Genomic DNA, 17,766 nt, shown 5'->3' on the forward strand with positions numbered 1-17,766 from the left:
AAGTTTCTCATTGCTGTTTAGTTCTGCAATGTACACTTCTGGTAAAATGTTTAAAGTTTTGGGGCGCCTGGGTGGTGCAGTCGGTTAAGCGTCCGACTTCAGCCAGGTCACGATCTCGCGGTCCGTGAGTTCGAGCCCCGCGTCAGGCTCTGGGCTGATGGCTCGGAGCCTGGAGCCTGTTTCCGATTCTGTGTCTCCCTCTCTGCCCCTCCCCCGTTCATGCTCTGTCTCTCTCTGTCCCAAAAATAAATAAAAACATTGAAGAAAAAAAAAATTAAAAAAAAAATGTTTAAAGTTTTATATGTGCTTATGTATATTTTGAGGAGTCACTTTAATACTTAAAGCATCACATGAAAGGCTGGCATATTGTCTGGCCTGCGTGGGTGCTAGGGAAGTTCCAGTGCTCCTTGGTACCTTAACAACTGGTGGGAGAGAAGCTTGCAAAGTATCATGGAGAACACATAGCACCTAGGGAGGGAGGACTCACAGGACACCTTTGAGTTGGTGGATGAGAGTCCAAGGATTGAGAAGAACATGTCCAATAATGATACAGAAATGAAAATCTAGAAAATAAGGAAGACTGAGGCATGGCAAATATGAGGCTACGAGTGTTAGGACCAGATGGTAGGTAGACCCAATTGGAGTTTTTCCTGCCCGAGTTTATTAGCTTGATAGAGGGGTAAGTTACAGATAAGGTACCATGTTGATAACCAAGTTTATGATTATTTTTTTTAAGTTTATTTATTTTGAGAGAGCATGAGCTGGGGAGGGGCACAGAGAGGTGTGGGAGAGAATCCCAAGGAGGCCCCATACTGTAAGGGCAGAGCCCCATGCAGGGCTCCTCCATATCACAAACTGAGATCATGACCTGAGCTGAAATCAAGAGTCGGCCACTTAACTAACCGAGCCACCCAGGTACCCCTAAAAAAATTTTTTTTAATGTTTATTTTTTGAGGGAGAGAGAGAGTTCAAGTGGGGAAGGGGCAAAGAGAAAGGGAGACATAGAATTCAAAGCAGGCTCCAGGCTCTGAGCTGTCAGCACAGAGCCCGGTACGCGGCTCCTGAACTGAGATCATGACCCAAACTGAAGTCAGACGCTTAACCGACTGAGCCACCCAGGCGCCCTTATGTATTTATATTTTTAAATGTTTTTTTTTTTTAACATTAATTTAAACTAGGTCTTATCTGAAGGCAACTGGAAAATTAACCTGACAGATGTCAGAGGGGTCTATGACCCAAATGGCCCAGTATGGCAGTTACTAGGAAAATTAACTTATTTTGAAAGAATGGATTTGAGACAAGCTAATCAAAAATCAATGCTGGGTTTATTAAAAAGAGACTGGCAATCGGACTTACAGAGCCACCATTCACGATGTGTTCATTTCTGAAAAATCCGTTTCCACAGTGACCTAATTGCACTTTAACGAAGCTGTAATTAATAATGATGAAAAAACGTTTTGTGCATTTGTGATCTACCCATTTCCAGTCGACTAGTACATTAGGTGACACAGAACATTGGACGTTAATGTTAAAAAGAAGGTAAAACATTCACAAAACAGCTCTTTTAATGAAGTAAGAAGAATATCTCACATTCCATAACTGTTTGAAACATCCAGAAGAGCTAGGTCCCTTATCTCTTCTAGAAGCATGTACAGGCTTCTTCCCTTTGTTTGGCAGTATTTTTGATAATCTTCCTGGATGACGTTTACTTTGACTTCTTGGGCAAGCTGAGCTTCCTCCACAGATCTGGTTACTTCTTTCACTAAATCACTCTTCAGCAAGAGGGAGCTCTGATGAAATAGTTCTGTATCTGGTGACATGTATGGTTTGTTGCTTATTATTTCGAGCCTGATCGTATCAGAATGGCAGCGGGAGGCCTGTACAGATATTCTCACCTATCACAGAGGAGAAAGACGCTTATTACCAGATCACATTCTTTATACTTTACATTCAAAGCAAGGCTTAATGTAGATACGGACTTACTGTTACGTGGTCAAACAAATGGAAAGTAACAGATTCCCCTCCTGTTGTGGTAGAGGTGATTTTGTTTTGAAATCGCTGCAGGGATCCTGGTTTCCATTCAGAACGGCCATCTGGGCCGCAGGAGATCACCAAACCATCTTTATTTTTTAGATAAGCAGCACCTTTAATCCCAAACCTGAATGAATCATGGCCAGAGTAAAAATCCAGAGATAATGTATTCTTAGTATACAAATCTTATATACTTAATCTAGAATGTTAGTTTCTCTTCTAGATTAAAAACAACTTTTCCTCTCATTTACCTCCAAATATTTCACTGAGCAGGTGGAGAAGTATTTTGCTCAATAACAAAGTAAAATCCTATCTGCACACTGATAACAGATGTACTAGATTCTAATCTTTATACTTATGTAGTGCATTATTCTATTACATCATGTACATCTATTATATCATGTACCTATAAATAGTTCATATAGCTATTTTAATCATAACTAATGGACTGTTTGCGTTCTACATGATTTTTTTTTTTTAATTTTTTTTTTTTTTAATGTTTTTATTTATTTTTGGGACAGAGAGAGACAGAGCATGAACGGGGGAGGGGCAGAGAGAGAGGGAGACACAGAATTGGAAACAGGCTCCGGGCTCCGAGCCATCAGCCCAGAGCCTGACGCGGGGCTCAAACTCACGGACCGCGAGATCGTGACCTGGCTGAAGTCGGACGCTTAACCGACTGCGCCACCCAGGCGCCCCCGTTCTACATGATTTCTTAACAACTACTGTGTTAGATGGAACATACCTTGGTATAAATAGAAGCACGCCATTTGTTCTAATTGAATATATGACCCCATCAGATATGCAACGCTCCTCGTTTTCTGGGTCTTTGTCTTTAAAATACATGCACTGGAAGAGCTCAGTGGACTGTTTCTGAGAATGCTGTGCTGCCTGGAAGAAGAAGCATAACCCAAAGCATGTTGACATTCCCGGGTGAAACATGGAATTTATATTCCCACAGCAAAGATGTCTCTAAAAAGGCTATATTCTAGAAAATTATTAATACAAATATTTTTCAGTTATTTGGGGAAAATAACCTATCGTTAAATCTCCTAAACACACATTGTTACTTCAGAGCGTTCGTTTATAAATGTATTGAGAGCTATGTAAGAAACTTTACAATTTTTCATGTTATTTCATTGGTTAGAATAATGCTAGCATTTAACTTGCTAGAATATATGGTACTTCATTCCACTACAAAATGAAGCTGATATTCCCTTAGTGAAAGAGATGATGGGTAAGAGAACTTAAAATCCTCTTACTCGGTTTCTGTTGTTGATATGTCTGCATAATTCCTCAAGATCTTTGTTGCTGAACAAATTGTCCTTAATTTCCATTTTCTTATCTTTTGCGATGGCTGCCATTAACAATCGGTGTACTACGATATCTGAGTATCTTCTTATTGGAGAAGTAAAGTGAGTATATTTATCCAATGCAAGGCCTTCAAAAGGAAACCAAAAGATGGAAATCAACAAAAAGACATACTTTTAAATGACTCGCTCAAGGTTATGGCCACACAAAAGAAAATGCTATCATTCACCATAATGATGGAACTCTTCCTCTGCACACGACCCAGTGGAGAAATACAGTGCATTAGACATCGCCTGCGTGGCCATCGATCGCAGCAACCTGTTTACAATGGGATCGTTGGGGTCATTCGCGTTATCCAGAGAATCAGCCAGTGTTTTATTGGACCTGACAAAAAAACGGAAAAACTTTTATTTAGTCTCAAGCGATAATTTACAAGTCAATACTCTGTGGGACATCCTTCACTTGTCACTCAGAAGAAACTAAGTTTATTTTGGATACGTTTTAGAAGCAACTCTTTTCAATTATAGAAATCTAGTTTGCTTTTAAGGTTTAAACACAGCAAGTATATCAATTTAAATACACTTTTTAAGAGTAATGTACTGATACCTATGTGGTTAAGTTAATGCCCAGCACATTGGAGGTGATCAAATACTTCTTGAAATGAATTCCTAAGACCCTTAACCTTAAACATCCCTTATAGATCAAAGGGTGGACTTTTTGAAAATCAAGAATTATGGAGCCAGAGGGAGTTAGAAAACAAAACTAAAACTGAGGTGTACAAGTAAAAGAAACCTAAATTATTTTCCTTTTTTTAGAAAGAGAAAAAGAGACAGGAAGTACTCTATTTACCCAAATAATTTTTAAAACTCAGGAAATAAAGAATTATATTAAAAAATGAAATTCACAATGTAGCACATAATTCACTTCTGTAGTGTAGCCCAAGAAACGGAGGGAAGAAAGGCGGAAAATGATAAACAGGAGCATCGAGAGTACAGGCTAGTGAGAGCCTTCAAATATGACAGATGTGGATTCAAAGCCAGATTCTTCCTTAAGTAACTGGTGATCTACAGGTAAGTCACTTACCCTCAGCAGCTGTAATTCCCTATCGGTAAACTACAAATGACACAAGATGTCCGAAAGCAATTACACCAAGTATGCCTGGCCCCCACACACAGCTCACCCATCCACCAAACAAACCAACAAAAGATACTATCACAGACATAGGTGCAAAAAAAAAAAAAAATCATTTTGATAAATAAATGCTATTTTAATTAGCACTAATTTATTACTTGAAACAAAATACTGAAAAAAAAATCCTCTATACAGCTTACATCTTTTTTTTTTTTTTAATGTAGCCGTTAGCTATTTTTGTTTTGAAGTAAACCCAGCATCGGGATTAAACTCGTGACTTTGAGATTGAGAGTTGCATGCTCTACTGATTGGGCCCGGCAGGTGCCCCGATACATCATTTTCAAAAGGGAAAATCTTTTATCCTGGAGGGGGGCAGTAAAAATGTCTCATTCTATGAAGTGATGATATAAATTTACCATTGGTGTGGTGTTTTAGGATATTGCCTCAAAGATCTGGTGCATTTTTAAAGTACTGAAATACATGGGATTACTTCTTACTATTTGCCTAAGGGGCAGATGAAATTAAACCAGGCTCCTTACTTCTGCATTATGAATTGTAGTGGATCAACATAATGCCTAAATAAACTTGTTTTAATTTTAATCTCTATACCTACATTGTATAGTAAATGAAAAAAAGCTAACAAGTTTTCTATTTTGGGGCAAAGATCTGGCTGTCGCATTTTAAGAACTACAGTAAAATCGGTGCACGGTACTCCCTTCCCTCTGCCCCCTCAAAAGAGGAATTACCGTGTATCTATGAAGAAGCCTTTTGCTTTAGCACATTCTCGCAGTTCAGAAAAAAACTCCTGGTGTGGAGGAGGGTGTTGGCGTAACAAGGCCTGATGCGGGAAGCTCTCCCAGATCTTCTTGGCTACCCAGTGGTTGGCCAGGATCATGCATTCAGCCACCGTCTCATGGACCTCCAGGGGCTGCTTGGGGATGAGGTCATGAATGTTCTTTTTCTCATCCAGCTGAACACGAACCTCTACCCCTTCCAGTTCCAGGGCGCCACAACCGTCTCGTTTAGCTCGGATGTGGCGTGCAATGTCAGTCAACTTTCCAATGGCCCACGCTAGCTCCTCTAGCCTGGCTTGTCTGGTCTTCTCATCCAGGTCTCTGAATTCTGGAATATCATCGACAATGTTGAAGTTTCCGTCCAGCAGTTCCTGGGCTGCTTCATAGAACAGTTTGTATGCTGATCGAATAATGGTTCTGCCATACCACACTTTCTTAATTTCATAGGAGGTTTTATCCAATTCCCATATGACACTTACAGCATACCTACAAAACCAGTAATGCTGACATCGTTATTCAATTCTTCCGTTTTTTTTAATAAAAAAATGTGTTTAATGTTTATTTTTTGAGAGACAGAGTGTGAGCAGGGGAGGGGCAGAGAGAGGGAGACACGTAATCCGAAGCAGGCTCCAGGCTCCGACCTATCAGCACAGAGCCAGACGCGGGGCTCGGACCCATGAACTGTGAGATCATGATCTGAGTGGAAGTCAGAGGGTTAACCGACGGAGCCACCCAGGTACCCTCAATTCTTCCATTTTTGGGGTAAGTAGAACTAGACTCAATGTATCTTGACAGGTTTAGTAAAGAACCGCTTTGCCACCAAATCACTCTACTTAAACTATGCAATAGGGGCACCTGGGTGGCTCAAACAGTTAAGTGTCCGACTCTTGGTTTCCACTTAGGTCATAATCTCATGGTTTCTTGAGTTCAAGCCCCACTTGGGGCTCTGTGCTGACAGTGTGGAGCCTGCTTGGGATTCTTGGTCTTTCTCTCTTTGCCCCTCCCCCACTCACACTGTCTCTCTCAAACTTAAAAAAAAAATCATGCAACATATAAAAAACAAAAGGCTAAATTTCCTAATATTTAAAGAATTTTTTAATTTTTTTTGATGTTTATTTTTGAGACAGAGTGTGAGGGGGGAGGGGTAGAGAAAAAGGGAGACACAGAATCTGAAGCAGGTTCTGAGCTGTCAGCATAGAGCCTGACGTGGGGCTTGAACTCACGAACTGTGAGATCATGACCTGAGCTGAAGTCGGACACTTAACCGACTGAGCCACCCGGGGGCCCCTGTGAAGAATTCTTATAAATCAATTACTAATAGATAACTCAAAAAAAAAAATGGGAAAGGAACATTAAATAGTTCACAGAAAAAAATACATAAATGACTGTTAAACATACACAAATATGTTTAACTGTACTCATAATAGGAAAAATGCAAGTTAAAACCACCTATCATTTTCTTTTTCTTAAAAGTTTATTTACCTATTTTGAGAGAAAGAACCAGCAGTGGAGGGGCAGAGAGAAAGGGACAGAGGATCCAAAGTGGGCCCAGAGAGTCCAATGCGGGGCTCGAACTCACAAACCATGAGGTCATGACCTGAAGTCAGATGCTTAACCAACTGAGCCACCATGCGCCCCTAAGATACCATTTTCATCTATTAAGATTGGCAAAGATAAAAAAAAAATACAACATATTGTGTTGGCAAGGCTTTAGGGTAACAAGCATTCTCACACGGTCATGGTGGGAATATAATTGGTTTAACCTTTAAGGAGGGCAATTTGATTACATCTCTCTAAACACACATGCATATACCCTTTGACACAGAAATTCCACTTGTAGAAATTTATCTTCCAGATACTGTAATTTTGAAAATGAGAAATGACTTATGTTTCATGTAATTCAGTACAGTTTGTAATAGCAAGACTGAAAACAATCCAAATGTCCATAGATAAGCAATTGTTATTAATATGGAATGATCTATCTCCAAGATACATTTTTAAGAGAAAAAAAAGCAAGGTGCTGAACAGTGTATATATATCACACATACACACACACAATGTCACCCTTTGTGCATAGAAGAGAGACCACACGTCCACATTTGCATGTATGTGCATTATATCTAGAAAACCACAGAAGAAATTGGTAGCTGGGGGAAAATGGTAGAAGGGAGCCTTTCGTTAAATATCTTTTGGAACCTACGGATTTTGGTTTTATTACATATTCAAAGACATTATATTAACTATAAACATTAACTATAACAGATAAACAACTCCCTACAGTTCATGATCGTCATGCAAAATAGCCTCAACGAGGGAATATGTATGCACAAAGTCGTATGCGTTTCTTTTTTTTTTTTTTTAACATTTATTTTTTGAGAGACAGAGCATGAGCGGGGAGGGGACAGAGAGAGAGGGAGTCACAGATTCCGAAGCAGGCTCCAGGCTCTGAGCTGTCAGCACAGAGCCCGACACGGGGCTCAAACTCACAAACTGCGAGATGACCTGAGCCGAAGTTGGACTCTTAACCGACTGAGCCACCCAGGTGCCCCAGTCGTATGCGTTTCTTCCCAGACTTTAGCTGAGTTTAAAAAGCCAACAACAGAGGTAGAAGCCGCCTCACAGCTAGATAAACGGAAAAGATGAGAGGAAGGGAAGGGAAGGCTAGAGAATAAATCTGCCTAAAACTAAGCGGGTGCGGGAGGGTTCAGGGGGACAACAGGGGTGGGGAGCAGGGGGTAGAGCACATTAGGAAGAAGAGAAAGGCCAGAAGCAAGAGCACCGGGCATCACAGAAGAGCCAGGACAAACTCTGGAGATTTAAAAAAAAAAAAAAAAAAAACCACAACAAACTATGAACAAACTCACCTATCAACGCCTCCCAGAAGAGAGCACAAATCGGCGCTGAGCGCGGAGGGCAGCATGTCATAGCGCCGGTCCGCTAAATAATAAGTGGTGGCCCTGTGAACGACACACGTGCGGGTGCGTGACCTTCAGCAGCGAGAGGCAGAAGTGCTGACTGCAGGGGCCGCGGGGAGGGAAATGGCCAAATCCTCAGTGCAAATCCCCCAAGGCTGTTGCTTTTTCATAAAGTGCAGCCGACTGGGTAATGAAGCTATTCCCATGCCCCCACTTTTCTAAGGGGTACTGCCTCGGGCTGAATGTTCTTCCGCTGATAGGAAAAGGAAAAAGTGGCATGAATCTTACTTATCTAAGAAGAATTGGAGTGTAATGATCCAGTATTCATATAAAAGGGTATTCCTACCTGAAACATTTAGCTCATTGCAATTTAGGAGGAAAGTGTGTGAAAGGTTCTGTTGAAAAAAAGGAAAGGTAAATGGATCAAGGTACTAACTATTTCTCTAAAGGGAAAGGGGAGTGGACCTCAATTTTTCTCCCCCGAGGAGGGATCTGCAGAATTGCACAGAATTGTGAAATGTTCGTTTTGAAAATCTGGGAGTGGAGAGGTACGAATATGTTACAGCCACACACACATAATCATAGTGTTCATTTCAAACAGCATTACCTTGTTCTGGCTTCGATGTCAATATACGAATTTGGTGCCACAAAGTGTGTCACATCTGCAATGTGGACCCCAAGTTCCAAGTGGCCATTATCTAAGGATCTGACGGAGAGTGTGTCATCCACATCTTCACAGCCTTTTGGGTCGATGCTGAATACAAGATGGGTTTTCCTCAAGTCTTGACGTTCTCGTTCCTCTTCAGGACTCACCTTCCAGGGATTTCCCAGTGTGTTTACTGGCATCTCACACATCTGTCCAACAAGAGTCAGATATTCGGCAGTTCACACACCCCGAGTTTCCTAGGAGATTCTGGGCTCCCGAAGAGTCTCACTGCCACCTCCTAGAAGTCCCATTCATTCCCCATTACCTTTTGCAATTAACCTGCATTCGCTTCTTTGAATCAAGAATTATTTATCAGGTGCCTCATGTGTGTCAGGAACTGTGCGAGGCTCTGGAAAGGGCAGGAGCCAAGAAGAAAGACACAGTCTCCTGCCCCTGCGGACCCTTAACAATCTGTCAGGAAATGTGCCTGTTTCTGGCAGCTTCTTTAGTTATGGAGGTCAGATCGAGGATAAACAGAGGCTTATCAAGAGCACAACCTCTACCCATTTTCAGATGATTCATTTGTTTAAATGCAGTCGAGCTTTTAATTCAATTCAAGCCCTGAAAAAAAAGAATCAACGTGTCCCAAATACTAAAAGCCTATTCCTTAAAGATAATTTAAGCGGGACCAATCTAGGGCATTGTCTCTCCATTATTACTTGTTTAGGCCATCAATTTGCAGTTAAGTAGGCTAAATGAGAAGAGAAAATTCTAGTCCCATGAAGTCTAACCCATGCTTTATTTTATTCTAACATTTTCACTAAGAGCTGTCAAAGCAAGTCAACAAATAATTTCAAGAAACTAATGTTAAACATAAAAAGTTAATAATGTAAAATATTCCAAGATATTTTACTATTATAGCTACTGTTCTGTCAAAAACTGTAATGAAAATAAGAACACCCATCCACTCTTGATGGCAATGCAAACTGGTCCAATTTTTCTCGAGAACGATCTACTGATACATAAGAAAAGCCACTTAAATTTTTAATGCCCTTTGACTTGATAATCTTACTTTAAGGATTACGTCTCAAGAAAAATGATGAAAAAGAAAAAAAAAAGAGCAATGTTGGTAAAATTGTTTGAAGTAGAGTTTTTTTTATACTACTGAAAAATTAAACAGCCCAAGGCCCAGCAATTGAGGAAGACTTAAACAAACCAGAGTACATCAATACACAATCAAGTGCCATAACCTTTACTAAAAAGTAGCTATGGCAATACACAGAAATAATTTTAAGCGAAAGACACAGAACAGAAAATAGCATGGACGCACTATGAATATAGTTATGCAAAAATAATAAACAAGATTTATGAGGGTTTTATGAGATCATAAAGTGATGGAAATAGCTAATGTTTAACGTTTATTGAATTTGTGTTTTCTGCCAAGGTTACAGAAACTGTTTCAGGAGCATGCTTTTTTGACCCACGGGTCAGAAATGTATAGAACTCAAGAAGCCGCCTCCCGCAGCTCTGTGCAGGTCTCTGGTTGAATGATTAGGACAGGGAGTGGAGCCCAGTAGGATCTGTAACTGGGGACCCTCGTGACTGCTGGGGATAGATATGTACTGACAATATGATACTGACATACCATTTTTAAGCACAGTTGGAAAATGTGAAACTTTGAGAGCTGTGAGGCCCTAGGAAATGAACTATGCGCTTGAAACTGACTTCAGTCTGGTCCAAACACAGAATACAGAAGAGTGAGATTATTATCTGTGGCTTCTGTGAGTGGTTACCCAGTACAGCGATTTTTCTTCTTAATGACCAAACAACGAACAAATGCAAAAAGAAACTGTATGGAATGTCTTTCACCAGACCAAAGGACTCGGGGAAACCTGACCTGAGCTTCGGAGAAAGGGACCACCGAAATACTGTTTTCCACCAAGATGGTTGCAATTTCCCCTTCCAGATCCCCGATTCTTCCTAACACACGCACAAAATGTCCATTTGGATACACGGATGTTGACTCCCAGGAGTCGATGCGCACAACTACCCTGAAGTCCTGCACGAAAAAGAGAAAAAAAATCCACTAGCCCAGCACCGGGAATTAAGTGGGTCAATGAGAAGCACCAAACAAACAAGAGATAAACAGCACCCAGCTCCAAAAAGAGTGGCCGATTTAACAGTGGGTTTTGTGTTTTGTTTTCGTTCTTGCTGTTTTACTAAATTGCCAGATGGTTACGTAAATGCCTGGCCCGATGCTTTGGAGGGAGGCAATACCTCTCTCCATCAAATAAGTAGGCTGGAAATTTTATTCTGTTAAAGAAAGCCAATTGTGGGGTGCCTGGGTGGCTCAGACACGAGTCTGACTCTTGGTTTTGGCTTAGGTCATGATCTCACAGTTCGTCGGATCGAGCCCCACGTTGGGCTCTGCACTGGCAGTGAGGAGCCTGCTTGGGATTCTCTCTCTCTGCCCCTCCCCTGCTCTCATGCAGGCTCTCTCAAAATATAATAAATAAACTTAAAAAAAAAAAAAGCCAACTGTAACACATTCTAGTCAACATTCACAACACAGAGGAAAACCTCACTGTGCATAGTGCAAATTCAATTTCAAAACAAAATCTCAATTGTGGGAGCATGGGAGATACATCCTACTTTCTTTGAAGTTACTCTCTAATGTTTAAAGACATCTGTTAGTGGGGAAGGAGGTATCAGCGTGAACTGAACCCCACAAGCTCTCAAATTTCAGCAAACCCACGGGTCTGGAAAGCAGTGGTTACGCTTGGCCTCAGAGAGCCCGTGGAAGGCTTCAAGAGATGCAAAAGGTACACGACGACCCAGTTACTGGCTGGGGACGTCCTGCTTCGGTGTCTCATTTTACAAACCGCACATATCAAATTGCAGATATCAAATTGGACGATGCCTATACGCTTCGCCACAGTACAGGCTAATTTCTAACTTTCTCGTGTATGTCTTCTCCCCAGTGCTGTATTCCTTTATGGATAATCGATTCGGTGAAGTATCACTATATCATCCCTCCAGGGCAGAGTGATCGTATTTCTATATCACTTGCTGGAAGAAAGCTTGTTAGTGTTGGCAAAGCGTATCTATTGAAAGTTTCTGTGTTGGACAGCTGGATAATGTATGCACTCTGTAGCTGTCCTACACAGCTCTTTCTAGGGCAGTTTCTCTCTGGCCTTCATTTATTAACCAAGGACTATTTAATAGATGGTTCTATATATTTAGAATTTAAAAAAAAAAAACACCAGGATCTCGAAATGCTAGATGCCACCAATAATTTATCCGTTCTTATGCAAAGGAATTGACAGGGTTTCCTGGGATAGCTCAAAAGCTGGCAAACACAAAAGCTGGGGAACAGGAGAAGTACAATGTCAGCTACCTGGAGGGTTTCTGCTTGCTGAGTGCTAATTCGGATCTTGGGGATTCTGTAATCCCAAGGCGTAACTAGGATTTTCTGAGCATTTTTGCCCTGAGATTGGACCTCTTCTTTGGATGGAAATGTCACCACGTAATCCCGCCAGTTCTTCTGAAGGATGCCCACCACTCTGCCTTTGGGAAAACAAAACAAAAGAAGGCCTTAACTGGTGAGATGTCACCTATCTAGGCGCTGACTAGCTCGGCAGTGAGGAAGAAAACAGAAAACACAATGACCCGTTCGTATCAAGCACACACCCACCCAAGTCGAGAAATGCTTAAACGTTCGCCTTAAGATGCCTGCTAATTTTTTTGAAAGATCACTTTTTTTTTTATAACATTGTCAGGATGCCCTCCCTACTGTGGGGTCCAATGTGACATTTAGAACCCATCAGTCCCACTTTCTCCTTTGCCCTTCCCTTATCAACCTCAGGTTTAGGTTTGTTGGGAAAAGCCAGTAATCTTCACTTTTTTCAACTCACGCCCTCTCCTGTGCGTTTTCCCTTTCTTGCATTTTCCCACCAGCCAACATCATTTGGGCCAACCTTATACACAGAAAAGTATTCTAATCATAAGCCTGATATACAGCACTTTCAATCATCATGGACTACGGTCAAGAAAAAACAAATTTTCATAGTCAAAAGTGCTATCTTTCCACAAATATTTATTGAGCCCCTACCAGGTATGAGGCCCTGTTCTAGGTGCAGGGAATGTAGCAGCATCAGAACAGACAAAGTCCTTGATTTTCTGCAGTGGACACTCTAGTCTGGGTGTCTGTGGGGGTGGGAAACAGACAAGAAGAAGTAAATACAGGGAAGGGAATGATGTTTGCTCAGAAAGATATCAAGCAGGGTAAGGTGACCAACAGTAATACAGGGTCAGCAGTGGCCGCTATTTTAAATAAAGTGACATCTGAGCAGAGACTTGAAGTGAGGGAGGTTGGCCTGAGGAGGTCTGGGGACAGCTCATTTCCAGTGGTACGAAGCTGGTCAATGTGGCTGGAACAGAGTGATGACGGGGACAGTGACACAAGGCAGCCCAAGCTTGGCAGGACCCTGTAGGCCATGGTATGGCCTTTGGATTTCATTTTGAGTGAAACAGGAAACGGCCACTGGAGAGCTTTGAGCAGAGACACACAGGCCCCAAAGACTTTTAAAAGGATCTTTGTGGGGGTGCCTGGGTGGCTCAGTTGTTTAAGCATCCGACTTCAGCTCATGATCTCATGGTTCATGGGTTCAGGCCCTGCGTCGGGCTCTGTGCTGACAGATTCTGTGTCTCCCTCTCTCTCTGTCCCTTCCCCTCTCGCACTTTCTCTCTCACTCGCTCTCTCAAAAATAAACATTAAAAATAATAATAATAATAATAAATAATTATTTAAGTAAAAGGATCCCCTGTGGCTGGCTCCCGTATGGAGAAAAGGCCATTTGAGCGCCAGGGTGGGGGCAGGAAGACCAGTGAGGAGGCGGCTGGGAAAATCGCGTCAAGCGGTTCCGGTGGCCCAGTTAGGGGAGAAGAGGTGGAGTCTGGGAGTAGAGCTGCCAGGACTTGCTGACGTGTGAAAGAAAAACTCGAGGGTAATCCCAGGACCTCTGGGTTGACCAAGTGTAGAATGAAACTGCCATTTGCGGAGACGGGAACACTCGGGGAGGAGCAGGTTTGGGGGCAGAAATCAGGAGTCGGTTACTAGGCGTGTTACATGTGAGATGCCCATCGGACACCAGGGGAAGATGCCAAACAGACAACACTGGAGGCTGAGAAGGGGGTCTGGTCTCTAGGCTGGAAAAATAAAGCCAGAGGAGTGAAGGAGATCCCCAGGGAGAGGGGGCGGATGGAGATTCAGTGAGGAGCCCAGAGGTCGTAAGGCGGAAAAGCTCCAGCAAAAGGACCAAGGAGGCGTGGCCAGCAGGAGAGGAGAAGAACCTAGAAGCCAAGGATGAGGCAGTGATCTGTTGGCCAAATGCTGCTGACGGTTACGGGCGCCGAGGGCTGTTGGCAATGAGGTCACTGGTGTCCTTGACCAGAGGTCAAGGTTTTTGGGGGGGTGGGGGCCCCTGAAGGTAGCGGCTTCGGGAGAGAACGGGTGAAGAGGAAGCAGAGAGAACACAGGATTTCACTGAGTTTCACTGAGTCTTGCCATAAACTGAAGCAGAGAAAAGGGCGGTAGCTGGAGGGGATCGGGACTCGAGAGGATTTTTGGTTTTGTTCTGTTCTAAGAGATAGTACAGCATATTTGGATGCCGAAGACAATAAAATAAATCTGCAGAGAGGGGAAACTGGTACTGGGGGGGGAAAGAAACTATATTGTACCATAGTAACTGCACTATCTCTGGAACGATAAATGTTCCGCAGAAAGAATGGATAACTGGGAGACCAGCCGGTGGGCTCACCTGTGGGCATGGGCTCGCTCGGGGGGTCTCCCGAGGCCTTGTCATCACTGTCATTCTCACACAGGGCCGTGGTTCTTCCTTTCCATTCATTTTTAGGGAGCAGTTCGACGACTACCACGTCTCCGTGAATTGAGCGGTTTCGAGCCTTCATGCCGTGGATTAGGATGTCACTGGCCAAACCTGTGATTGGGCGGGGACACAGAAACCCCATGAAGCCACAGGGGAGGCCACACCCGTGACGCCTTCCAAACAAGGAAGCGTTCCTGCAAATCCAAGCTTTCTCCTCTCAAAGGTGCAGTCAAACCTTGCTCCACAAGTTAGGAATGAAGAAACACTGCCACTGTGCCATTTTATGTCACATGCTTTTCTAAGGTCTGACCATCTTTTCAGGTGGGTGACGGTGCCCTGCATGAGACTACATAAGCCTGGTCTGGAACTCTGTCGCACAGCCACAGGGGCCACGCAGCCAGGGAGGGGTCAGGCGGCCGAGGAACCACGGCTACTGTCAAAGCCATGTCGAGCATAAGCCAGAGAAAGGCACCTCTTCTCTTTCTCCTTCAACCCAGCCCCGCTCCCTTGACTACCCGGGTGCTTTCTACCCTGTCCCTGAAGACCTAGGAACTATACTCTGTTACGATACAACTTATTTACACGCCTTCTTCATTTTCATCACTTTTAAAAAATTACTCCAGGGGCACCTGGGTGGCTCAGTCGGTTGAGCATCCGACTCTTCAGCTAAGGCCATGATGTCACAGTTCGTGAGTTCAAGCCCCGCGTCGGGCTCTGTGCTGACCGTGCAGAGCCTGCTTGAGATTCCCTCTCCCTCTCTCTCTGCCCCTCCCCCGCTCATTCTGTTTCTCTCAAGATAAATAAATAATTTTAAAAACAAAATAAAACGATTCCAATAAGGCAGCACAGGACAGTGTCTTAACATCCCAGGCAAACTGCCTCAGCAGCAGACTCAGCCCCATCACTTCCTGGGTGTGTGATCTTGGGCAAGTTACTTTGCTTCTCTGTATTACAGGTTCCTCACTTGCAGCTTTGTGCATCCTCGCCAATAACAGGTGTCTCCGTTAAGTGCTTAGAACAGTACCTGATGTAGACTGAGCACTCAATAAAACTCAGCTATTCTCAGTTTTTAAAACCGACTGCAATAAAATCAGAAACTATAGATAAAACACGAGAGGACAGGTAAAACACACCCAGAGCAGGAATATCTAACATGGCAGGTAGGGTACGACAGTTTCAACCTTACTTTCTTCGTTGTGCAATATCAGAATAGAGACAGAGTGCGGAAGTTTATGTAAGGCGTGTACTGAACCTGAATCTTTGCAGCTGGCTCCTTGAAGTCGAACGAAAGCTTCTATCTGGGCCCTGTGTTTGTTGACATTCAGGATTCCCTAAAATCACAATAAAAATCAACTGAAAAATTTCTTTTCTGCTCGCTTTACCCCCTAAGGTACAGTTTTCAAAAAGTATATGAAAATATTCCCAAAATATGGGGCGGTTCAGTCAGTTAGTTAAGTGTCCGACTCTTGGCTTCGGCTCAGGTCATGGTCTCACGTTTTGTGAGTTCAAGCCAGCACACTGGGCTCCATGCTGACAGTGCGGAGCCTGCTTGGGATTCTCTCTCTCCCTCTCTCTCTCTCTCTGCCTCCCCCGCTCACTTGGTCTCTCTCAAAATGAATAAATAAATTGAAAGAAAATCCCCAAAATATTCTTTTAAGGTCTGTGATCCCTTCCTTTAGGAAAAAATATTCATCACCAAGGTTTCTTTTCTCCAGGGAACATACCATCATTCTGAACTATTCTTGGCTGTACCAAGTGTTCGAAGTGCCATGATCTATTTTACCTAAGTGATGAGTGGGTCTTTAAAAAATCTTCTTCCTCAAAACATCCTCCCTGGAATGCCATAAACTTTACTATCAAGTTGGAAGCATTAGCCACTCTAGTTATACTCATTTAAAATACTAGGGGCACCTGGGTGGCCACTTGGTTAAGCGTCCAACTCTTGATTTTGGCTCAGGTCCTGATCTCAGGGTCCTGAGACTGAGCCCCATGTAGGGCTTTGGGCTGGGTGTGGAGCCTGCTTAGGATTTTCTCTCTCTCTCTCTCTCTCTCTCTCTCTCTCCACAGCACCCCCCCCCTTCCCTACTCAAGCACACACACTCTCTCAAAAGGAAAAAAAAAAAAAAAAGAAACCCACAACTTTAGGGCGGGACTTCAGCATGGCATTCTCAAATTTTGGCCTGCATAAAAACTGAGCTGCTTGTTAAAAATGTAAAATTCATGACGGAACAATTTTGTATCTTGATAGTGGTGGCAGATACACAAATTGACCAATGTGATAACACCGCGCGCACACACACACACACACACACACACACGTAAAACTGTTGAAATCTGAATAATAATTTTTTTATCTGATTCCTTCTCAAGACAGCTTAACAGCTTCTGGGGTCTGGGTCCTGGGGGACCACAAAAGGGCCCTTGAAGGAGGCAGGAATATTGCAAAGGGGCGAAGAAGCCAAATTTCACCAATTTCACCATTTTGCCCAATTTCCAGACCTTGATTGCAAAATATGTGCTCTTTCCCAGAGACTGGAGGCATTTATAAGGCTACTTGTGTGATGCTCAATACGTAACCCAATTAAGAAGATTACAGGGTAGCACCAAACCAGATGGCAAGGTGTCCCCAGGAAGAACGACTCCGAAATCATCTTCAACAATGACAGCCCTGGCTTACTCATGCCCATTTTATTTACAGCCTTTGAAATTAAAGGCCTGTGGCAGGCCAGTAAAGGCGAGAAGAAAACAGACTGGCCCGTCCCGACGCCGACGTCTCATGACCACCCTCACCTGGATGTATCGTCCGGATTTAATGCCGGCTTCCAACACTTCCAGGGGAAGATGTTCTGCATACTCCTTCCCGTGGCTCTCCTGACTCTCATTCTCTCTTTCCCGTCGAGACTGAAGGATGGAGTCACAAAGCTCGCGGGCGGCCTTTAAATCAGGCCAGAAATTGTCCAGGTAATTCTGCGTTCAATAAAGGCAAAAGAGAAACATGGTCAGAAGGTAACGGTTCTCCCTTCCGGTAGTATTACAAGCAGTCCCGGGCG

The 17,766-nt window shown here is 43.1% G+C and overlaps 1 protein-coding gene across 5 annotated transcripts in view; it reads right to left on the bottom strand.

The window, feature by feature from the left end:
• Window positions 1–1,306: 1,306 nt before the first annotated feature.
• DIS3L (DIS3 like exosome 3'-5' exoribonuclease) overlaps window positions 1,307–17,766 on the bottom strand; it is a 34,078-nt gene continuing 17,618 nt past the window's right edge. For 3 of the 5 annotated variants that reach the window (XM_045059131.1, XM_045059133.1, XM_045059134.1), the window contains exons 5-17: window positions 17,507–17,683; window positions 15,969–16,047; window positions 14,648–14,827; window positions 12,226–12,395; window positions 10,726–10,887; window positions 8,790–9,037; window positions 8,132–8,224; window positions 5,220–5,753; window positions 3,572–3,726; window positions 3,294–3,472; window positions 2,777–2,922; window positions 1,984–2,158; window positions 1,307–1,895 (exon numbers count right to left, since the gene is read on the bottom strand). In XM_045059131.1, the coding sequence (XP_044915066.1) occupies window positions 1,587–1,895; window positions 1,984–2,158; window positions 2,777–2,922; window positions 3,294–3,472; window positions 3,572–3,726; window positions 5,220–5,753; window positions 8,132–8,224; window positions 8,790–9,037; window positions 10,726–10,887; window positions 12,226–12,395; window positions 14,648–14,827; window positions 15,969–16,047; window positions 17,507–17,683 (2,607 nt within the window). In that variant the 3' untranslated portion in view covers window positions 1,307–1,586. Of the gene's footprint in view, window positions 1,896–1,983; window positions 2,159–2,776; window positions 2,923–3,293; window positions 3,473–3,571; window positions 3,727–5,219; window positions 5,754–8,131; window positions 8,225–8,789; window positions 9,038–10,725; window positions 10,888–12,225; window positions 12,396–14,647; window positions 14,828–15,968; window positions 16,048–17,506; window positions 17,684–17,766 lie in introns of those variants that run through there. The other 2 variants (XM_045059132.1, XM_045059135.1) reach the window with 2 other exon arrangements.

Source organism: Felis catus, chromosome B3 (genome assembly GCF_018350175.1).
Source record: "Felis catus isolate Fca126 chromosome B3, F.catus_Fca126_mat1.0, whole genome shotgun sequence".
Lineage (NCBI taxonomy): Eukaryota > Metazoa > Chordata > Mammalia > Carnivora > Felidae > Felis > Felis catus.